This window comes from Onthophagus taurus, chromosome 1 (genome assembly GCF_036711975.1).
Source record: "Onthophagus taurus isolate NC chromosome 1, IU_Otau_3.0, whole genome shotgun sequence".
Classification (NCBI taxonomy): domain Eukaryota; kingdom Metazoa; phylum Arthropoda; class Insecta; order Coleoptera; family Scarabaeidae; genus Onthophagus; species Onthophagus taurus.
In genome coordinates this window covers 14,105,951-14,130,937 of record NC_091966.1, presented here as the reverse complement: position 1 = coordinate 14,130,937, position 24,987 = coordinate 14,105,951, and the positions used below count along the sequence as shown (strand labels likewise).

Here is a 24,987-nt window from a genome sequence, read left to right as displayed (position 1 = left end):
TCGCACGGTGGCGTTCCGTCTGCCGGAAACAACCATCTTTTCCACTCCCCCCTTTCCAAACTAATGCATTAAAGACAAGAATAAGGTTTTGATTTTCGCAATATTTTTACATTAACAAAATAAAATGCTTCTTTTTAAATTTAATTAAATACGCCATAAATAGATTTGAAGAGACTTTAAATATAACAAGGGTTCCCCTATTAATAAACGACCCATAAAAATATTAATTAACTTCCAAGACGAAAATACGACTTAGAACTCGGCTGAAGATGTAGGCGAGAATAAATTTGTCCTCTTCCAAAAGTTTTAAACGTAATTACCATCTAATCAACGTTAAAGTCGTCGCCAGTCGGGTAATGGCCTTAGCATCGATCGAATTATAAGTGCAATCCTTCGTTGCAATCCTCCGATTGTTAGAGACACACCCTCGGGCGATGTTAGAACCGGAGTTACATCCTCTCCGCCTTTTGTTACACGAATGAAAATGGTGATCCTGGCGACGACGCAACCACAAACGAACGTGATTTATCTAACTTTTGGGTTTAGCGAGGAACAAACTAAAAGCTGAGTGGAATTGTCATTACAAAGATAAAGAAAAAATTAAATCGTTAAGGTATTGTTAAAAGTTTAATGAAAGTTTTCCAATAAGATGATGTTAGTTGTTAATAAGATAAATTAATGGTGGAGGCGCCGAGTAAATACAATCTTCCTCAAAATGAAGAATTGTTGAATTAATTCTGAAATAAGATTGTTGTATTTTGTATTAAGAGAATAAAGTATAAATTAAGAAAATTGTGTAATAACTTTTTTATAGAAAATTTAATTAATTTTACCGGCACCTCCGCCATTTCTTATTACATCATTACAAAATTATAATTTGTTGATAAGATTTTTTAAAATATAACTTACGAATAATATTATATATATATAATAATTTTCATTGCATCTGTTTTTATACGAATTTCAATACAAATTTAGAGAATAATTGTTATTAAATTTGAATACAAAAATTTGCAAATAAATTTATTAAAGTGGTTTTTAAAATTTGTATATGGGCGGATTTTTCCTGGCTATTACCATCGAAGCGTACATATGATAACACTAACACAATAACATTCTTCAGAAACATGTTCGAAGAGTTCAAAATATATAACAACTTAGCGCTGAATATCAACTAAAACTAGAATTAACTTAACACTATCTCTAGAATTTACACTAGATCTACAATTAGAAAAATTCAAGTTTAGCCGTGCATCTTTCAAGACGAGTAAACACGAATATTCCTATTTCTAGGTTAGTTCTATTGCTAGTTTAGTAAAATTATAGAAAAATCTGCCTTTGAAAAATAACTGAAACTAGACCGAAACTAACCGGTTTAGCAGGTTTAGCCGTGCGTCACTCAAAACGACTCACAGCTAAAATCGAATGTTTCTGGTTCTCAGTGATCAAAACATCCATGAAAGGTAACTTCAGCTCTCCAAAATTTAGGGCAAATCTAGGAAAAGTTTATGTCTTAAGCGAGCTGTGGTGACGCAGTCACACAGAATATGTTTAGCAGTGTCTGACTTGTCGTTGCACAGTTGACAAGTTGGATCCTCAGCTTGTCCAATATTGAGGAGATGGTATTTTAGTGCATATGGCCGGTCAGGAATCCTGAGAGCGACCTAAAGTCCCCTTTGTTGAAACATAAAACCTCTTTGGTTTTTTTTTGCGACGGAGTTATCATACTCTTTGCCTGTCTGTGTCCTGGGCGTAAAGGTACCTTTGAGTCCTCTCATGTGTTCACCTGCTCTAAGTGGCTTTTTTGTAGTCCACAGCCGGGTTGGGGGTCCAATATCATCGCTGCCTCTTGGGCCAGCTTGGTCCACAATGTACCTATTTGTGACCTGGAACCCACCTTATGGTAAGTTCATTACTCCTGGCGAATTTTCTTGTTTGCCTGTATATCTTTAACCAGTGCGGATTCACACGTGTAGGCCTAAACTACTTTTAGGGCGGCCCGACAAATGATTGTATCCGAGCTTAAAGGCATCTCAATGCCGCTTTTTGGTCCGCTGATCTCCTCACTTCGGATCCAACTGTCTTTAAATCATCGGTGTACCAGGCAGGGTTCCTCTTTTGAGTTGAGGCTCATCCTTCGTTATTCCCTGCTTCTAAACATGACCTTACTGGCGAAATTATATGTATAATTTCACACTGTATCGATGATAAACTAGCCCTGGAATATATTTCGGTTATCCCTCCGAAATGAGTTTCTGGTGATAACCATCCACGGCATCTTTGATTGGTACTCTGATAAATGGAGGTTACACATCGAAACTTATCACGATAACCTAACTTCATACTTTGGATTGATTCCACAAAATGTGTAGAATCTCTAACAAACGATTTTGTTTCACTTGTAAAAGGAGAAGAATCCTTACAAGGTGTTTCGCCGACTGGTACGCTGGAGATTTTATGGCTCTGATAACATTTAGTTTATGGATTTTAAGTAATCCATAAATTCTTGGTAGTACTGGTGTCTGCACAAACAAACTTCTCTGTTGTTCTGCTTCAATTTCTGTAAATTTCATCTTCTTTTCATTTCTTGTCGCTCGTGAATGTATTATAATTATAATTTAAGCACCTGTATATAATAAACAAGTTTGGTGATATGGGCCTATTTCTCATTTCTTCTCAATAATGCAAATGGGTTAAGTTGTAATTAGAAATACTGATTTGAGTTAAAAAGATTTTGTGAAATAAAACTTACATTTATTCTTGGTTTCTATATTTATTTTTGTAATATTGAAATTCCTTTAAAATTATCTTTAGCCTTAACATTAACCATTAAGTTTAATGTGTTCTGTTACAAGTTATTACATTATATTCTTTCCTTATTTATATTTCTATAAAACTTCTTGTTCAACCAATTTACAAACTGTTTTGCATCGTTTGGACACTTTTAATATTTATTGTCAGAAGAATTGCTCCAAAGTGGAGCATATGGAACATCTAAATATGCAATAGTTTTCTCTATGTTCATCATAAGTATAAACTCTTGAAATGGTGTCGAAATTAATTCACAGATTGTTTTTTCATTCAACCTTAATGTAAACTTAAAGATCTGAGGCTTGATAAATATTCCAAATTAATATAATTTGATATTAATAGTCTATATGGTAATGCATTTATAACAAAATCTATTAATATAGCCGTTATATCGGGTATAATTTGCTATATTTATTATCTTAGGTATAAGGTACAGTACGGCGTCGCATCCGTAAATATTTCAATACGGGAATTATATACTGTTTTCATAACTTTACAGGAAGGGGATACTTTTATAATCTAGTGATAGATTAATATTATAGATCACCGGATAAAGCCGAAAATTTACTATCAATTTTAGATAATTGTATATACATAGTATAGATATCTTAGCAATAAAAATAATTACCAATTAATTAAGAAAACACTTTGCTTCCGGTATTCTATAATTTCGGTATTCTACAAAGTGATACAATTAATATGTTTTGTATCGCTTTGTAGAAAACAGCTGATGGACCTAATGTTCCGAAATTAGTCCTGTCAATTAAATTAAATAAATAATACCGGAAGCAAAGAGAATTGTTAATTATTTTTATATTCCACTTCCGAAACATGTACCTACTCAAAATCTTAAGTATAGGTATAAAGTATTCTATATACGATATGTAAAAACATCTTCATCATTTAATATTGGAAATGCTGCAAAACTCAAAGCATTGAACAATATTTTTAATAACACCAATCCACTACAGTTCACTATTGAAGTAGAAAAACAAAAAAATATTAACTTTTTAGATCATAGGTACACTTTCAAGAAATGTGTTCATCGTAAATTATTGCCATAGATTTTTGAATAGTGAAAAAAGCGTTACATAGAGAATTTAATCTAAAAATGGCCAAACGAGCCGCAATTTGAAACAAAGATTAAAGAAGAATTAAAAATACATCTTCGATTTTCCTCAAAATTTAAGTTTTATAAGTATGATGTACTACTGACAAATATCATATATGTAATGCTTATTAAAACTTTGAAAAGATCAAAAACTTTAGATCTGTTTGGGGTATATTGGGTTATCCTCAATAAATTTACTGAATTCAATAATAATAGGTTATTCTTGAAGATACTCAAACGCGGTAAATAATTTGATTTTGTTATTTTGATCTGTCTGGTCTCTCATAGACAGTTTAGTCGTTGTTAATGTGATTTTGACAATTTTTAACATATAATTTATTATAATTTAAAAAAATGTATATAATTTTTAATATATCAATTCGTTTTATTATTCCTACCAGTTCTTCCGCTTTTTATATTTATGTTTTCGTGTACGCAAATTCAATCCTCGTAATAACGTTTCATACGACGTTATAACCATAACGTTGAAAAGTTGTATATGTTGTGGTTTTCTATTTTAAAGTGTTAATTTTTATATAAAACTTTTTAACTCTATTTTCATAAAACATGGTTACACCTTCGGGAGATAGGGGAAGGGATACGTAATTTATAAATATTCCGTTTTGTCAGATTAATCAGGAAATTCGTTATAAGTTTAGTTCATTATCAATATTTCCGATCATGGAATTAAAGAGGTTTATAAGATGTGAAAACATGTTTAAGGAAATTATCTCAATGAAATTATTTAAAAGTCTGATTAAATTAGTTACTACACCAGAATTTTCTTCTTTAATCATTGCGTGGGGAAACTTTAGAAAAGTTTGCTTTCTTTATTTGGTGTTTAAATTTATTTTTTATTTTATGCCTATTTAACATTTATTTTATACGTTTAACTAAAGTTATTGTAGTGAAAAGAATCTACAATAACTGAAATTGTTCCAACTTTAAAATCCCAAAGAATATTTGTAAAGGAACAATCCTTTTGAGAAGAATATTAATAAAAGAACGCAATTGAAAAATCTGTTGGCTTAATTAATTTCGTTAAAATTCTTTTAATTCTTTTTTGTTTAAGCAAACATAAACGTATTAATTAAATACAAAATTTTAAAATCCTTTTAAATCATAATATTACATAAATATAATATTATGACGCTTTAATATAATTTCTAATATTTTTTTTCTTTCTTTTTCAGGTAAGTCTCCAAGATTTATAACTCCTTTAAAATGTATCAACATATCTAAAATTAAGGTCATATGGTAAGATAAATCCAAATCTCTTTATTTCACCGTGTAGAATGATTTCAATTCCGTGATTCACTTCATCAGTATTCATCGCCGCTACACAAACCTTTCGAAGTCTTCCTTCTATTGATCACGTAACGATTTCGTATCAATTCGTTCATCTCAATCGTGAAAACAATTTCACGACATCTTTTCAATGGATAAAGAAAAGTTGTGGATGGTGTTTATTCGGTGGCGCCATCGAATTTTCACGTTCGAACTCGCTCGTCTTGCAACCCGTCGGGAGATGGCGTATCTCTCTACTTCCGGTCGGTATTTTACCCGGTCGATACTACGCTTCCGGTTTAATCAATTACCGAAACGTGCTCTGGCACCGGGCCGACCCGGGACTTTCTAGCGTTCGTTGGCAACTGTGCTACGGAATTCGGAAGGAAGCTGCAGGGGAACAATTATTTCAAGACGAGACAATGGGTTACAGCCGTTTAAAGCTGCCGAGGTCGTCGCAATTTTTTCATTCTATTGGATTCTAGTTTAGTTTCTTAGTTGCTTCGGGGCCAACTGAAACTTGGAAAAGTTTTCTTGTTTTTCCTTAAACTTGAGTAAAAAATACCTAACTTGAACTTCTGTTTGAGTTCAAATTAATTAAAATTAACTTATTTTGATTTTAGATGTATTACATTGTATATTATCCAATAAGTACATTGTATATTACCATATCAAGCTTAATTCCTTATTGATAGATCCCTTATTGCTGCTGTACAGAATATCCTTGGTTTCAGCTGTTGTTTGAACTTTGAAGGACCCTTATTGTTCGAAACAACAATGCCTTGAATATGCTTCTCTAGACTCAAGTACATTACTAAGAGAACAAATTTATATACTTAGCATATTCCCCAATAAAAATATTTGAAAATAGTTTTTTATTTTTTTTGTAAAGCGATGTAATTTATTATTTATTACCTTTATATAGTGCACTTTAAACTCACAGCTTTTTTCAATTTCAGCCCCTTAAGCACTGCACCGTAAGTTGAGAATTTTGTTTTTTTTAAATTTTTGTTTTCCACAAAAAAAAATTTTAAGCTTGCAACTATTTTTTTAAATCTAACCCGCAGCTACGTGTGATTCATTGCCATTACATCGCCAACGTGCTTTATACGTTTCGGATTACATTTCCGTTTTGCGTTTGACGTGTTCGCAAATTACCTCGATTCTAACGACTTTAACATCCGGCTACGTCGAATGAACGTGCCTAATACGACAATCGTATGCCACCGTTTCGCGCGAAGCTTCACTATTGATTAGGTTTAAACATTGTTGGATTGTTGACGTGAAACGTACAGATAACGGTCTCAGGACAGCAATATATTATTAATGTTTCCAACCGTTCGATTTATTTATGCCCATGCTTCATCACAGTAAACATAGTCACTGCTATTGTCTCGTGTTAAGCTGAAACAATCAATAATTCACCACATATATTATTAAATTTTGAGAAAATCTATATATTTCTTAGTATTTATGGTTCGTAAATATCAAGTGGGTAATATAGGGTTGCAAGAAATGAAATATCTATATGATGAAATAACTCATATTTTGTCGTATGATGACAAATTGTAAGTCTTTGCTATTTTACCGAATGAATTTATAATTGAAGCAATGAATATTGAATATTAATATGCGTATTGAATTTACCCAGCATTTCGGCCTTTAATAAATAAAATGTTTACCAGTTTGATTAATTTCATCTTATTTTATGGGTCTATTTATTAGACACCAGTATTTGGTGTCTTCGAATATGTCATCATTCTCATGCATCTTCATCACACGAGTTAATAAGTATGATCATTAACTGAAACGACCAGTTGGCGAAGATGTTAGTTTTACACATAAAATACACTTCTATTACTTAATTTAATTACCACCATCTTCAATGACTTATTACCTAGTAATAGAGATGCACAGTTCATTCAACGAATGGGCATCTAACAGATTGTTTTAAACTTTCTTATGTAATGTTTCCAATACAGGATGATTACAAATTACAGGCATACTCTATTACAATTACTAAAATACCAGCGACAGTGATTTGAAAATTCTAAGATCTGCAAATAAGTAAACTGAACAATATCAGTGGTTTTAATGTAAGCTGAATGAGGTTATGAGAAATTTTTCGTGTAATCAAACATGATACTATTATAAATGGTAAATTGGTATTCATTAGGTATTCATATCTGCTAGAGCATTGTATGAAAACTTGTCCGAGTGATCATATTTAAATATAAAACCATCATCAAATTAGAACCTTGAGAAACGTACAAAATTTTAGGAATAGAAAGGTCCTTGAAAAATTACTGCTCTCTTCAATGATATATCATAGAAGTAGATTAGACATTTGCAGAATTATTATTTGCAAAAATCTACCAAATCAACCAAATCCTTTTAAGCTTTTAATATAATAGAAGCTAACATCTTTCATATAAGAAAGATTTACATTTTTTGGGAAGACCTTTATGTTGCTAAACTTTCGCTTGAATTATGCTAGAGTTGTTAGAGATCACATTAAAAAGTTAATGTTCTGAAAATGATACAAACTCGACAAAACACATGATTTTAGACAAATAATGGTCGAATGAGTTCTATTACATCAATGAAATATGTAAAAAGAAATCCTAAATGCAAAACGTTGTTATCCCAAAAAAATACTAAAAAGCTATGAAATCACGTAATTCCGATTTCGACTTTTGTTGTTCTCATATAGAAGAAGAACCATTACGGGATTATGTGGTATATACAGGATGTTTATTAAACATGCGGCAAAAATTCAAGGGGTTATTCTTTGAACTATTCTAAAAATATTTTATTCTTTGATAATTTTGAAAAACCGAACCCTTTCAAGAACTCCAGGATCGTTTCTTATTGAATTATAAGCAGCAGTTATACGATCTCGCAAGCCTTCCCCATTTTCCACTGGAGTAATGTAAACTAAAGATTTAAGATAGCCCCAAAAAATCCAGGGAGTTTAAGTCCGGGGATCGGGCACGCCACAAATAAGGTCCACAACTCACGAGCAACCGTACTAAAATGTGCTGGAGCTCCAACGTGCATAAACCACATTGAATTTTTTATTGCCAAATGTACATTTTCTAGAATCTGATGTAACAGTTCTTCCAAAAAGTTGCAATACACTTCGCCGGTAAGTAGTTGGTAGAAATACTGGTCCAACTAGCCAATTACCCACAATTCCAACCTAAACACAGTCGACAAAATATATTGATATTTTGTCGTATTGAATTTGTTTCGTTGTTATTAGGTATCTTCTTGGCCTCTGATATTTGAGAAGGTTATTTATTCGTAGACAGTGAAAGATGCATACATTTAGCATCAGCTCTCCGCTTTGGCTGATGACTTCTTTGTAGTTACGTTATTTCACTCTGCCTCTATGCAAACGGAGTTCACCGACAAGACTACGTGACTCGTTATTTCTGCCGCAAAATATTTAGAATGATTTACCTGTTTGATAGTCTTGGAATAGATTTCCAGCTTACATTTTATGGGTTTCTTTGATGTTACTAAGCATTTGGTCTTCTCGGTGATGATGAACATATTTAAATCTTTTGCTTTTAGTTGAAATGTTGAAACCTTTAAAGGTTGTCCCCAGAATTTGCAATAAGAACAACATGATCAACGTAGCAGATGCCGGAAGAATGTGTTTGCCATTTTGAATGAATTATTTTATCCATTATCAGATTATCATACAAAGAACAGACACACTAGCCTCTAGTCGAAATGAGTTTTTAAAGAGATGTCAACAAAGTTACAAGGTAGGATCAGATACAATAATAAACTAAATGCTAACGGAGTGAAAAACACATAATTCTCAATTCCAAGACCAACTGTGGCTCTGATAAAGAGAGCTGTTGGTACCGTTAATTTCAATTATAAAAATGCATGTGTTCTTAAAAACTCTTTCTAAAAAATAAAATTATTCGTTGAACTCATCACACAGTTAACAATGTATATATGAATACAATTCTATGTATTAAAAAGTATTTGTTTATTAATTAATAAAATATTCATAATTAAAAAAAGTAATATATGATTATCAAGGGATGAGTACAAGCGCTGATGAAACAATTTAGGTGCGAATGAACCCGGGATACCAGAAAAACAGCATCTCTTTTGGGAACGTAGGAAACGAGGATTGCGTCCTTAGGGAAAACGAAGAGTGCAGTTCCTCCAGATTGTTTTGCAATCTGCTAAGAACTGAGGACACTTTTAAAATATACTATCTACTTAAAGCTTTTTTCCAATCTATTAAGAGCTCACTATATTATTGTCAAGGACTTTTTAACTTCTTTGCCGACAGTCAACTAATCACATTGTTAGAAAAATACATTGTACAACAGAATATGCAACCGTTATAAAGAAGCTTTATATATCTTCATTGGTGAATATACAAAAGAAACTAATAAAATTAATAATGTAAATTCAGTCTTATTGTTTTTTCGGTATCTTTTTCACATTTCTAATAGTTTCTTCTTTGTTTGAATAATAAATATACTACTAAATTATATACTATTAAAATACATTAGTTTCACGTAACACATAGTTTGTCAGTTATCCAATAGTTTTTGTGTCACCTCGCACAAGGGGTAAATGCGGCAATATGTGTCTTTGGGTTCGATACCTCTCGATAAGAGGTTTTGATGTCCACTTAAATCGATTTTTAGTACTTTCCTATTTCAAATTCCGTTCTCACTTTCTGAAGTCTAAAATTCTAAAAGTGAATCATCTTCATAAAGTGAATATGTGTCAAGACGTGATAATGTAGTGGCTGTATAACACTCTATAACATATTTCGGGAATTGTGCTAAATACGTATAAATTGTATAAATCGATATTTAAAAATATAAAATTAGAAAGATTTTTTAATCCATAATAAAATCTTTTATACTTTTATTACTCTTATAGAGAGGTTAAAGAACTCATATTCTCAACTGAAAAATCTCCATTTAGAAAACAATTTAAATAACATCACATACGAAAGCGAATTCCAAGACAACAATATTGCGCTTAATGTTCTCGAATTCTAAGTTTTTTTTATTCTACTCCGCAATGCTGCGTAACATAATTTATTTTGAAAGCTCCGATGTATTTCAAGTGCTCATGATAACAGGTCATTTGCAGTGTGGTTTTAAAGGTTAAACATTTGCGGTAAACGTTGCTATTTACGAAAATTACACGTCTTTCCATCTAATACGACAACAATTTAGTTGCCCACACAGTAAATCTCCGTGGAATAGATGTTGATTACCCTATCTGTAATTTACCCAGTAGGTTGGGGACAATTTACGGCCGTTGCTCTTGTTATTTACGCATCAACGGGTTTTGGCACTAATTGTCATCTGGTCTTTACACAAGAATGTTTCGATTCGGTTTAATTAGATTAATCATCCAAATACCTTGGATCCGCTTTCAACCGAATCAAATCATCAAAGAGAATCAAAATTTGTTAGTTTAGGTGGGTTAGTTTCCAGGAATTGGATTTAGAGGTACATGTTTTTTTTTATTGGGGTTTCTTGTAAAGCATGACAAACGTCCAGCAAAAATAGGCGATTTGTCAATCCAGCGTATTCAAGGACGGATATGGTTCTTTTCTCGTTGGTGGAGAAAATGATGGAATACTCAGGAAAAGAAAAAGAGTGGAGAGCAATATATTCTCCGCAATTCCCTTGAAATTCATAACTAATTTGATAAATGGGCAGTTTCTGTGTTTTTTCTTTTCCTCTTTTCTTAGAGAAAAAATATTCCCAATCGATAAAGTCAATACTTATTTTCTGCTTCAATTTATTGGATTACGAGTTTAGAAACTATAAACTCTTACTGGTTACGTATACAAGACTTCAAACACACTAAATTTAATAATGAATCAGATAGGTCGTCGAATAAAAGTGTTTTACTACTTGTTTACTTTAGGTTTGCTGTCGTTATACAATGTGAAAGTCAACACTATAATTATTTATTATCCGTTTTATTGAAAAAATATTATGATACGAACTAAATATGATTTTTATGAGTTATTTTACTTCCTCCATTAACGATCTTGCGTATTAGTCATTAATCGGTAAGCATAATCTAAAATAAGCTACGATCTAATTATAACTACAGCAGCCTACTTCCATAAACTAGCGTTTCATTTTATTTATACGTATGCGTATATGAATATACGTAAACATTTTATGTACGTATGCACATAACAACTGCGTTCATAGCGTTCGGTTTCCGATCCTAGTATATTTTCTTTGGCCCGTTAAATATGCTGAATATATTCGTTAAAATAGACCATAAATCGCATCAAGTAAACGTATCCGCCCAAATAAATTTACGATCAAACTTATCTGAACCTCTTCTCCTTAAATCGCGCAATTTCGTATCTCGCATCCCCTCTATTTTATTATGTGTATTCGAACCCCTGACGTTGTTCAATGTGTCGTGTATTTCTCGTGAAATATTTCATTTTGGCGAGATTTTGGTGTTGACGTCAAAAGGATATTTACTTTCAAAAAGTTTCACTTCTAAATTTAAAAGCTTTTAAAACAAATAATGTTTTTTAGGTAAACAAAATCGAATGTTTTGTTTTGAAATCGATATTATAATATAATTTTCAATCTTATAATGGATATGATGAAAAAAGATACTATCAGGATCAAACAAACATGAGGTAAAAGTTTCTAAAACTTAATCCCGCAAGTACATAGTTCTGTTCACGTAAACCTTTTTTCTCACGACGAATAGCAGCTATAAGAAAGTTAGGTAATTGGCTGTAACATCGGAAATGTCTAGGGTATTTGATCCTACTACTTAGAGCGTCCCAATTTCGTTTCATCATGTTCGATATTATAATTCTAATAATCTTTGGTTATTTATAATTTAATCAAAGTGGAAACAAATAGCGACAACTATATATCTTTTTGTTACGAAATGTACTACGAAAAAGGAAATGCAGCCCAACATTGAAGAATAGGGAAAATGCATGGAACACGGTGACAAAATGATCTAAGTTTTTATTATGTAGAAGAGCCCCATATCCATAATAGCTTCTTCGGAGATGACTTATTCTTTCAATCTACTCCGGTTATTAATGAATTTAATCTTAACATACGTCTGAAATATACTCGAAATTTTAATAGTTATTTTACTTATAATAATGTCAATAATAATGTCTTCTGCAATGTTTCTCGATACCGATGCGGTAATTCTGTTATCTTGCGTAATGCATCTTGATACCGATGCGGTAGTTCTCGATTTATTTAGTTTAAGGAACACCTGTTGTGCAGATTCCAGGCATTTCCTATACCGACATTGAGCTTATAAGTAAACATATTACATATGTATAAGTAATTAGTACCCTCTTTTTTACAGGTAATTTTACTTGGAGTCGCCCGACTTCAGCTTTCCTTTAAGAAATTACTCAGATTACTTTATAACTGAAATTTTTTAACTTAGAATATTCATCTTCATTTTCATTAGAATGATTAATAATGACTTTTTTACAAACACTAATGCTAGTTAAGCTTATTTTATAATTATAATTAGTATTTGTACTAAATTTTATGATATTCGACAGAAATTAATCACTATTTCTTTCAAATTTTTAAATCCTGAAATGTTCTTTTTACTTCCTTTTCATGGAGATAATGATTTCGGGAGGATTCCCCAAAATAGGGTTCTCGACTTTGCAAAGAAAAGACTCGATCGGATTGTTATTTAATTAGGTTACCAGTTATATCTCTTTGAGATATCCCCCACCGAGGAAGATAATAAGTAATCGTTTTCGACAGGTTTTAAACATTTTTTCTACAAAAAGTGCCAATCCGTGTACAAGCTTTTAGTTTACATGGCACATTTGTGCTTTAAAAGCCCAATGATCGCTACACGCGTACATAATAAATTTTTTTATTGATTGTTTTCCATTTACTTTTCCTGGTGAATGTTAAGAGCTTTAAATTGCGAAAATGCTTTGAAAATTACATTACCACCTACATATATTTTTTTTAATCCTACTTAAAATCGTAACAGTGGAAAATGTTTTCCCTAAGCAATTCTATCTTAAAGTCAAAGTAAAACAATACAAGTTTTTCTATTTATTTGAATGATAATTGGTGGCAAAAGTTAATATTAATTTAAAACGATACCAAGAAAATTTAATACATTTTAAGTCGAACATCCTGGTCTTAATGCCAGAAGAATGGACAAATTGATTAAGTATGCGCAAGATGACTATGTCATGAAAACTGTATTGTTATAACTATATGTGCATAGAAACTCTCAATCTCAGTAATGTCATTAATGACTGTAAATTATGTGTTGAAATGGGTCAAATTAGATGTATTGAAAAATATGTCGATAGATGATAATACTTAATACTTATTGTTTGAGTGTTGCTTGTTTAGTTCTGTTTTCTGGACTCACAGTGTCTTTTCTTAGACCTTTTTTATCTTTAGTTTTCCAAGTGTTAGGTAGAAGTATTTTACCTACTAACTTTAAATTTTAAGAGCTGCTAAATCAAAAATTGAAATTCATTCTATTTTGATATGCTTTCCACCATGACGACAGAACAGTACAGGTCAACCGTAAGATAAGCATTCCAGGTCAATCATTCAGAGTTCAATTCTATTTTCGTCTGCATATGATGCTGAGTAGTCTAGCACCGCAAATATGACCGTTATATCGAGCGTATATGTAGCGGTCTTACTTACAATTGTATAAATAGAAGACTTAATGATTTCCATTAATCATTTATCCATTAAATCGTACTTTACATGCATTGAATAAATGGTGAAGTAGACTTTTAAACCTAATGCAGTAGTGTGCTATAGAATCGTGTAAATCGATGTTTCCTATGATTTTTTTTGTATTTACATATTATAACACTTGGTTTTTAAATAGTTAATGATTTGTCGACATTTTTTTCTTCTGTTAAATCATCCACATCAAAAATACATTCATAATAATTCATTTTATATTCAGGGTGGATCACAAAAGCTTTTTTATTTAATAAGCTTTTATTTTTTTCCTAAAAAATGAAATTTACGATGGACGGGTACAATCAATTAATTTGGTCTTCACGTTTGGATTGAAATTTAAAGTGAATTAAAGGTTTTTTCCAGCATTTAAACTTGTCTCGGTTGCAGCCAATCAACGAAAATTATGGGATTGGAATGAAAATTTCAATTTCACTTGAATCCTTAATCTCGGCCATCTGTTCCAAGGATTTGTGTGGATTTATCAATACGGATAGATCTCTACCCGGAAAGAACTGTTGAAATAAACGTAGTAATTTTTTAGAGTTTGTCTTAGAATTACTACTAAATCGTCTTTCACATTTAATTATAAACAACATTAATATATTTTTACTTCTCTTCGTATGTAAAATAATTGAGGAACTTCATAGAAATTTTTATGGGTCGCTAATGAGGATGGAGATAATATAGGATGAAGATTTAATTGAGACAAAGCTGGATTACACATTGCCGGATACAGCAAAAGGATGACAGTGCGCCGTTATACATCCAACCGCTATTTATTTCGGCAATGCTAGATGGGAATGAATATACAACGTTGATTTGCAGCCACTACTGCCACACATAAGTTAGCACACGGTCGTTTTCCATCCCTTTTGTAAAATAAAGATACTGTCATCCCCAACACAACAGTGTTGAGCGAAGCTTGCGGATTAAATTACATGTTGTTAAGCTACTGAATATACGAGAGAGATTGGTTAACGTCAATTAATGTTTTTTTTTATTCCGTGGCTTCGCATTGCCTCGTAATCTAGGCGTTGAGTAGCACTTGATGTCTTTTCAACAATAATTCGTGTATGTTCCAAAACTCATTTTTCGTAATAAACTAAATTTTTTTTTTCTTTAATCTTGAATAATTTTTAATTATAACTCCATCTTTTTGAATGTATTAAAACTTTTTACTTTGAGACCTATCATAATAGAGCTTTTAAAGCGAAATAATGGAGTAGAGTAGAATAAATTATAATTGAATTGGGTTGGATTAAGCAGCCTTATAGCGAGAGTTAGATAAGAATTTCCTTTTTCTATATCTTTAATGTAGTTCTTATATTCGCTGAATTAAATAAAATTTTTTATTATGTGTTTTTATATCTTTGTCATGTTTCGACCTTAACTGCTATTTTTTACAGGAATTTTGTATGCGAAATGCAGTATGCTTTCGAAAATGCGAATCTTAGCATGCAGCACCGATAGCCCAAACTGTATTGCGTGAATGTCGACAGCTTTCTTTATGTTGAGGTTATTAAATTCTTTTGATGTCACACCGTAAATGTAGTATCTCATGGTTGAAGTAGTGGCTGTTGCAGCATTGCGTGCTTTGGCGTGATGTGAAGAAGGAGTTGGATTTTGCCAAATAATTTTTTTGTTTAACTCACAAACTAACCGTAGCGAAACGAAGCAACTCCTGTTGTTATCTCTTATTATTCCATACTGTCGCCTTGAAAGATCAGCTTTCGCAAATATTAACAGAGCTGCTGTCGGATCTAATTGTGATTGTTTTTCATACTGCTTGCTTGCTTTATATGCCTTTTGATATGCTTTTGCTATCTGCGGAGAGTTAAAAATCTTTAAGAATATTGGACGCAATTCTCTCTCTCCAGATACAGTCATCCCTAACACGACAGTGTTGAGCAAAGCTTGTGGATTAAATTACATGTTGTTAAGCTACTGAATATACGAGAGAGATTGGTTAACGTCAATTAATGTTTTTCTATTCCGTGGCTTCGCATTGCCTCGTAATCTAGGTGTTGAGTAGCACTTGATGTCTTTTCATTACATGGATTATAATAATTCGTGTATATTCCAAAACTCATTTCACTTAATAAAGTAAAATTTATTTTTTTTTTAATCTTGAATAATTTTCAATTATAAGTCCAATCTTTTTGAATGTATTAAGACTTTTTACTTTGAGATCTGTCATGATAGAGCTTTTAAAGCGAAATGAAGGAGTAGAATAGAATAAATTATAATTGAATTGGGTTGGATTAAGCAGCCTTATAGCGAGAGTTAGATAAGAATTTCCTTTTTCTATATCTTTAATGTAGTTCTTATATTCTCTGAATTAAATGAAATTTTTTATTATGTGAAAATAATCGAGTTTTAATCCGATGTTTTAAACTTGGATTATTAACATTTTCCCTTGTACGAAACTCTTGGGGTTCAAGAAAAAAGATGAAAGAACATTTTAATCCTATTCTAGAGTAGAATTAACTTTACTTATCTTGAGTTGGAACGAAGAAGAAAGTGGTTCTTGTGTAACAAGAACATCGCTAAGAGGTGGTGGTGGCGGTATATCGACTGGCGTCGGTGGTGGTGGCGGCGGCGGTAGCAGCAGCCAGCCAGCAGCAGGAGGAGCAGCAATAGCAGCTAGTGCTGGTAGTGCCGACCTGGACGGCGTCGCCTCTGGTCGTCACGTAGAGAGACGCGGAACGACGATGCGCTCGGTCTTCGTCTGGCGGACGGTCGCGCCCTGTCCTACACGTGGACGCCGCGACGCGCCCGCGTCCCGATGTTCGCATAACCTCTGCTGGTGAAAACTCTCGCGTCGCGACCAGTGACGCCGCGCACCCACCGAGTGCTTCCGGTTCGAACTTATTTCGCGCTGTGCACGAACTAAAAACTTAAAAAAAACGCAACTAGGAGATTCGTATTGCGAAAACGACGCCGGGAAAATACGACGACGGTCGTTTACACGGTAACAAAATCTCTTCCGGAATCGGCGATAACCCTATTTGAACCCTTACGCGATATGAATCCCTTGTTTCGTGTGCTTCGCTTTCTATATTTAGAATCGTCGTGGTTGTCTTTGAGACGTCAAGTCGATATCTGATTTTTAACTTTGAAAGTGTAGATCGTGAAATTTTAGGTATACAATTTCAACATCCACTTTTTTTAAATGTTTATAGTAAAGCAAAATAATTGAAAGTGAATGAAGATAAATACACTTCAAAAGAGCATGCGCGATTTTCATTCATTTATTATATGTTTTCTGTATTGAAAAACAAACAAAGCAATTCAATTCTTACAATTTTATTGAAAACTAAAAATATTTAAATGTGAAATATGAATGTTCATTATTTCGCTTTTCAAATCCATAATAACTCAAAATCAAACAAAATATATGTATATGTATAAAGAAAGCTCCAACTTCTCTAACTTCTTTTGGGTCGAAATCGAATTCATTTAATAACATAAAATTAATAATAATTAAAAACCTCCGTCTGAAATTGAAATCAAAAGCTCGTTTAATAAAAATTATAGATTTTGTGATAATCATTTGTATAAGTATAATCGTTTAGTAGAGTGGTCGCCAACCTTTTCGATATGTAGAGCACTAATTAAGGCTTTCCCTTTCATGGCAACTTTGCATAACAATAAGTATTTGTCTTTACTTAGTAAAAGCCAAATCTATGTAGCATTTGATTCCAAACATTTTAAAGCTGAACGAAATAACCTCAATTTCTATAACAGTGTTTTCTTTGCCATAGCAGTTCATAACAGTAGTTGAAAATCAGTCATTGTTTATTTACATGAAAGGTGAAGAAACAAATTGTGCTATCAGTGATATCTCATCAAAATCTTTAAAACGAGATCTGAAGGCATGATTTAAGCTAGAAATTATTTCTGTTTGCCATCGAGGTAAACATACAAAGGATGTTGAGATATATTCTCCGAAAGTACTAGAAAGTGCTTGGTGTCCAAAAAGTTCCTCTTCCTTGAAGTTGCAAGTTTTTCTGTAAAGTTGCAAAGAACCAAAATGTTGCAACCAGATTGAATCTTCCAATTCAGAAATTGCGTTATATACAAAAGTTGCTTGAAAATTGCGTTGTTTGAGATCTCCTCCTTTATTCAACTACCGGATCGCAAAGTGAAGAAATATATTCTCATATTTGTCGTCGGTCCAGTTTTTGAATCATAACCTCTGCAACGCATGCGCTCTGGTCTTGTTGACAATTTTTACAACCAATTTCATTTTGTCGTTTAGTTTCAGAAATTTTTCACATAATGCCGATTGATGGATAACGCAATGATAAGAGAAATTGCGGAAAATTTTCATCTTTACGACATAATGCCACAAGACGTTTATCAGAATCCACCACACCTGGAGTACCATTGGTATCAAACCTATCATCTTAAATAGGGGAAGCTTTAGACCCTCAGACGAAATTATATTTTTCAAATGTGAAAGTAAGTCCTTTCCAGTAGTAATCTCTAAAAACCATTCGGACAAAAATTGTCATTTGGGCAATATACCTTATCTGTTGACTGATCAGTCGAATCTCTTGTTTCGTATGTTTCGGTTTCTATATTTAGAATCGTCGTGGTTGTCTTTGAGACGTCAAGTCGATATCTGATTTTTAACTTTGAAAGTGTAGATCGTGAAATTTTAGGTATACAATTTCAACATCCGCTTTTTTTGAAAGTTTATATTAAAGCAAAATAATTGAAAGTGAATGAAGATAAATACACTTCAAAAGAGCATGCGCGATTTTCATTCATTTATTATATGTTTTCTGTATTGAAAAACAAACAAAGCAATTCAATTCTTAAAATTTCAATGAAAACTAAAAATATTTAAATGTGAAATGTGAATGTTCATTATTTCGCTTTTCAAATCCATGATAACTCAAAATCAAAAAAAAAATATATATATGTATAAAGAAAGCTCAAACTTCTCTAACTTCTTTTGGGTCGAAATAGAATCCATTTAATAACATAAAATTAGTAACAATTAAAAACCTCCGTCTGAAATTGAAATCAAAACCTCGTTTAATAAAAATTATAGATTTTGTGATTATCATTTGTATAAGTATAATCGTTTAGTAGAGTGGTCGCCAACCTTTTCGATATGTAGAGCACTAATTAAGGCCTTCCCTTTCATGGCAACTTTGCATAACAATAAGTATTTGTCTTTACTTAGTAAAAGCCAAACCTATGTAACATTTGATTCCAAACATTTTAAAGCTAAATGAAATAACCTCAATTTCTATAACAGTGCTTTCTTTGCCATAGCAGTTCATAACAGTAGTTGAAAATCACTCATTGTTTATTTACATGAAAGGTGAAGAAACAAATTGTGCTATCAGTGATATCTCATCAAAATCTTTAAAACGAGATCTGAAGGCATGATTTAAGCTAGAAATTATTTCTGTTTACCGTCGAGGTTTACAAATGATGTTGAGATATATTCTCGAAAAGTACTGGAAAGTGCCTGGTATCCTAGTTGATAAGCATTAGTTCCAAAAAGTTTCTCCACCTTGAAGTTACAGGTTTCTTTGTAAGGTCTACAAGAAAACCAAAATGTTGCAACCAGATTAAATCTTAACATTAAAAAATTGCGTTATATACAAAAGTTGTTTGAAAATTGCGTTGTTTGAGAACTCCTTCTTTATTCAACTACCGGATCGCAAAGTGAAGAAGTGTATCCTCATGTTGGTCATCGGTCCAGTTTTTGAATCATAACCTCTGCAACGCGTGCGCTCTGATCTTCTTGACAATTTTTACAACCAATTTCATATTGTCGTTTAGTTTCAGAAATTTTCCACTTAATGCCTGTTGATGCATAACGCAGTGATAAGAGAGGTAGCGGTAAATTTTCATCTATACGACAGAATGCTACGAGACGTTTATCAGAATCCAGCATAGCTGGAGAACCATCGGTATCAAACCTATCATCTCAAATAGAGGAAATATATTGAAAACATTTTTAATAACATATGGTTGTGAAGTGTTAAATAAATAAATTAGTCATGATTACTCAATTATAACAAATTATTTAGTTTTTTTGTTAAAAATTAAAATATTCTGGAATTTCTAAACGGACGATTTAAAATTTATAGTCCTTTCGGCTAGCTACTGCAACCAATCAACTGCACCTTTGTGAACTTGTTTGAAGAATTGTGTTCGATTAAAAACGAATTCGTGCTAATATTAGTTCATATTGAAAGCGAAAGGTAATGAATAATAATTCATGATTAAACTTAAAAAAATGAAGTGATTTAAATTTTATTGAATAAATATAACATCTTTTTAACTAAAGATACTTATTATTTTAGGAATTGAAATAAATCGATTTATGTTAATTAAAATTTGAAAACGTAAAGTATATTTAACAGTTTAATATGTGAGAAAAAATGTATGGTTATTGGATTTGCCATTCCATTAGCACTTTGCTCTAAAATGAACAGTTAAAAACGAGATAGTTGATGAAAAATTGCGGAAGCTCGATCGCAATTACACTCAAGTGATGATTCGATACTGAACTGTGCCTGGATCTCAAATAAAATTAAATTAATTGGAGTGCCTTATACACATCTTTCTCGAAATTTTATTTAACACTAATAAACTAATTAACTACTTCATCTTTATCATCTTTTAGGTTAAAACCGCTAATCGGACAGGACATTTAACTTAACTTTTTTATATAAACTTCCACTTCAAGACACACTATTAATCGTGACTATTAATCTTTGAAATTGGGTTAGTTTGTATGTTTCCTTTATTACAACAATTTACATAAACTGCAATATTATTAAGTTACGTCCAATCAATGGAGAAGTAGTTCTGATAAGTGCAACTAACCGTATTCTTCAATAAAAAATGCAATTATTTTTCTGGTTCAATATAATTATTAAGGCTACTGATATCTTTCATATCTTGTTGGGTTGTTAATCTTGAAAATTTGTTACTACTTCAAGTTCATCTAAGTTCACTTTCTGATTACCATCACCATGCTATATAGTTGCTTTTGATTCAATAATGTAGAGGGTGTGAACATAGCACGTAGGCATAACAAATCCTTTGTGAATCATACCTGGTCAACTTATGAGTAAGTCAACCAGCTCATGAAGTGCCCAATCGCGAGGGAAAATGTCAGATTTAACATGTTTTCTATTGCTTTCGACAAGAACTGAATACAACTTCTTCTTCTTCTTATGAACTCCAACTTTTGCACTACCAATCCGATATGGTTTTCCCTCTTTATCAATTTCTGGATATCTGCGTGCTGGAATTCTGCCTACATGGTCTCTACATTCTCTTCCATCCACTTGTAACCCAACCTCCACGGATCATTTTTTCAAGTTATGGATCATTTCGTTTATCACTAAATTGAATAGAGCCGGGCTATCTTCCTGCCTTACTCCAGTTGCTTTCGGTTACCTTTCGTGAGTCCCTCTTAGAAGTTCCACAATATGTATGTGTTGTTTCTCTAGCAGGATCACTAATCTCACCCTATCAAAAGCCTACTTAAGATCGATCATGACATAAATGCTGTCTTGTCGCACTCTATGAGCTTTTCAGTTATTTGTTAGATAACGAAGATAACCTGTTTTTTCCGAATCCCTGTTGAGATTTGCGAACCTCTCAGTTGCTAGATAGAAATCAAGATGCTAATTCCCTTATAATATAGTTTTCTATCAGTAGCATTCCTTGATTGATTGGATGTTTGCGTTTATTCTATTTCTCATTACTTTGTATTCTTCGTGCGTTATTGCGCCTACTACTATTTACTATTACTTTCTTTCTATTACTACTGCCTACTACGCGTACTATTTTGTAAATAGGATCTTCGTTTCTCCGCAGCTAGATCAACCAAGGTTTTGTGTTGATCCTTGCATGGTGTGACCCTAATTTGACTAATCTAATTGTAGTTGAGCGTAGTTTTTCTCATGCTGTTTCAGTATCGTCGTGGTTCTGTATTCTGTTCGTCGATATTCTTTTATCAGATCTTCGTTGGTATAGGTACTTAGTTGAGTTATTCTCCAGTGATTCCATGTTTAGTTTACATCTCTCATTTCCGCCAATACATGGTTGTGGTCAGTTCCTGCATTTGCTGGACGAAAATGTCCTCACGTCTAGTATTTTACTGGGTGAATATTTCAATTTGTGATGATAAAATCTATCATTGATTTTTGACCTTTGTACTTTGGAATGTATATTTGTGTTGTGGCTTGTGGGGCTAGTGTGTATTGTTGATCCTTAATTGATTTTGGGCCCAGAGCTGTATTAGCCTCTCCCCGCTTTCGTTTATAGTCACTTCATTGAATTTGTTTTGGATGCTGTGCATAACCTCGTTGCCAATTCTCGCATTTAAGTCTTTCATTACAGTTTGCAGATTGTGAAACAATGTGTCTATCTTTTCTTTTGTTTCGTTGGTGTCTGGGGCTTAAACACCCACTTATTTTACCTTTTTGTAAGCCGATCGATATCTGCAAGAGTCTGTTATTTATGTAATTTATATTATTGATGCTATAGACTGCTCTTTTATCTCTTTCTACATCGCTGTACATTAGTATAACATGTAACCACTTATAACAGGTTATCTTTAGAAACACTCAAGTTAAAAAAATCATATTTTAAAAAGTAATTGAGATATTTAGACAAAATATTTGTATTTAAAAAGGTGGTTTATTGACATTTTCTAAAGTTTACATTAAATTTTCTAATACAAGTTTAATTTTTATTTTAAGAGTTATTCAATTTAATTGTTTATTTAAAAATGATTAAAACTAAATTATTTATTTCTTTACAATCAGACGTGATTTTATAATACAAGTATGTTGGACTTTTCTCGACTGATTATAGGTCTAATACAGTCGCATAGAACCAGAGAATCTTTCAGGGGAATAATACACCCCACACAGCTTATTATACGTTTGCAAGGATAACCTTACTTCGCGGAAAACTCTGTGCAAACAAACGTTTTCCAAGAAAATTTTATAAATATAGCGTTAGTTTTAAATATTTAACTTAATTCGAAATGGGTATTGCTGGTTGTTCGAGTCCCTTCTAACATTTTTTTAAGTCAAAGGCAAATTATTATCATTTACACACCATGTGTATGTAGTGGTTTAATTTTCTCTGACGATAAATAACGATTTTATTGGCATTTTTAGCGTCCAACGTGTAAACATTAAAACTATGTTTCCATTTTAATGAGAATGGATATACATAGATGTTAACCATGTTATCAGTAAAGAGGGAAACACGAATTCGACAATTAATACAGCCACCCTTAATGAAACTAATGAATCCCCCTTTTTTAACCAATTTGCAGTTACGAACAGAATGAAAATGTATCTCCCAGGATATTTATTTATTTGTGTAACTTTTATGTAGCTTTATTTTGCGATGATTTATAATTTATTGTGATACTAAACAACGTGACAGATATTAATTAATAAACAATGAATCATACGGCTTTATTAAATCTGATTATCCGATTATGCCATTCTTTTTTAAATAGTTGCTACCATTGGGTTTACATATCTATCAATATTTTTTCTATTTTTTTTGTTTTATGTTATTTTTGAAAAAGTCTCACCACATCACTAAGTGCTATCGAATATAACTTGCACGACTTGCACGTGCTTATCGGTACGTGACGATACTAAAAAGTTACAAGTGGGTGTTCAGATAAGGTTCGGATTTGATTCAAAATATTGCACAAACCAACAATTTTGTATTAATAACTATGCACACAATACACTAATCTTAATATTATTCTTATTATTAAGTTTTATTTAAAATAGTAAACAATTAGTTAATTAATGATATAATAACGAAAAAAAAATCTTAAACGTTTTGGCTTACGCAAAAGCATATATATCACAAGATGATAAGAAACTATTCCAAAGAAATCCTTATGTTCATAAGTATACATAAAAACTAGGGCGAAGAAGTTCAACTGACGTCGTGCAATGATCATGCAGGCCGACGTCCACAATAACCTGTAATAGCGACTTTTTGAGAACTGCAGTAATTTTATAGAAAAATTGAATATGTAGATCTAGCCTTGGTGGCAAAGACTGGATTTAGCGTTGTACCGTTCTTATTACGCTTCTGTCATTGATTCCACTCATTCCTCAAGAAGAGACTGTGGCATCGTGAGGAGTTTAATAGTCGTACAAAACATGTTCGGTTGACTTTTCTTCTAAGCAGTATCTTTTGCAGAAGTCTGCGTTACGTGTGGTTATAGCATATGCATTTTTACATATAGAACTGTTCTATTCGATTTTTTTTTGACATTCTTTCCGTCATCCTCTCGGAGCCTCCAATCTCTGCACCCACTACCCCTCAGGGGGTAACAAGTCCGGGCAGCCAGAAAACCCCGAGACTCAAGAGCAGGATATCAGGTAGAGGGCACACACAAAGAAACAATCAGTTGTACAAAAATATCGCACATTCCTAAAACAGAAAAATTAAGAGAAAGACAATGTTTGGAGCGGCAACGGCTCTCCAACGAGATCCCCCGGGCCCACCATTCCTGTCTTTTTTCAGGAGAACGCCAGGGACCCATGTTCATTAACAAGAAATGATATGCTCGCAGGTGTTGTCAACGGGAGCTGTTGGGGGAACACTCCTACACCCTCCACTATTTCCACTCTTGGCGCCTTGTGTGTTCTCCATCGGGGCCAGCAACGCCATCCGATCGGGTACTCGCACATGTAATAAGAGCACGCCAAATTTTTGTTTTTTTTTTAATTAAAAATACTTATCTTGGGAGGGGACTCTTGTGCCGGACAGGGTTCCTCCTAACTTCTTCAGGAATTTTGGGCCGGTTTTTTTCCGGTTAGATAAACCGTCGTCTTTGTCACGTTACTTACGGCGGTATGAGGGGGGGCTCTTACACTCACTGGGTCCCCCCTCTATTACCAACGGAAGCAGCCATGACGTTATCATGGTAACTCTTCCTCTTCTTCTTTTTATCCTACTGTTCTATTAGTAGACACGTTGTCA

The 24,987-nt window shown here is 32.7% G+C and overlaps 1 protein-coding gene across 12 annotated transcripts in view; it reads left to right on the top strand.

The window, feature by feature from the left end:
- LOC111429421 (Potassium voltage-gated channel protein Shaker) overlaps nt 1-24,987 on the top strand; it is a 411,559-nt gene that overhangs the window by 234,466 nt on the left and 152,106 nt on the right. For 5 of the 12 annotated variants that reach the window (XM_023065335.2, XM_023065333.2, XM_023065337.2 and 2 more), the window contains exon 2: nt 6,169-6,186. The exons of 3 other annotated variants lie outside the window; for them this stretch is intronic. In XM_023065335.2, coding sequence (XP_022921103.1) covers nt 6,169-6,186 — 18 coding nt within the window. Of the gene's footprint in view, nt 1-6,168; nt 6,187-16,744; nt 16,943-18,545; nt 18,639-24,987 lie in introns of those variants that run through there. 4 more of the 12 variants (XM_023065344.2, XM_071197353.1, XM_023065343.2 and 1 more) reach the window with 3 other exon arrangements.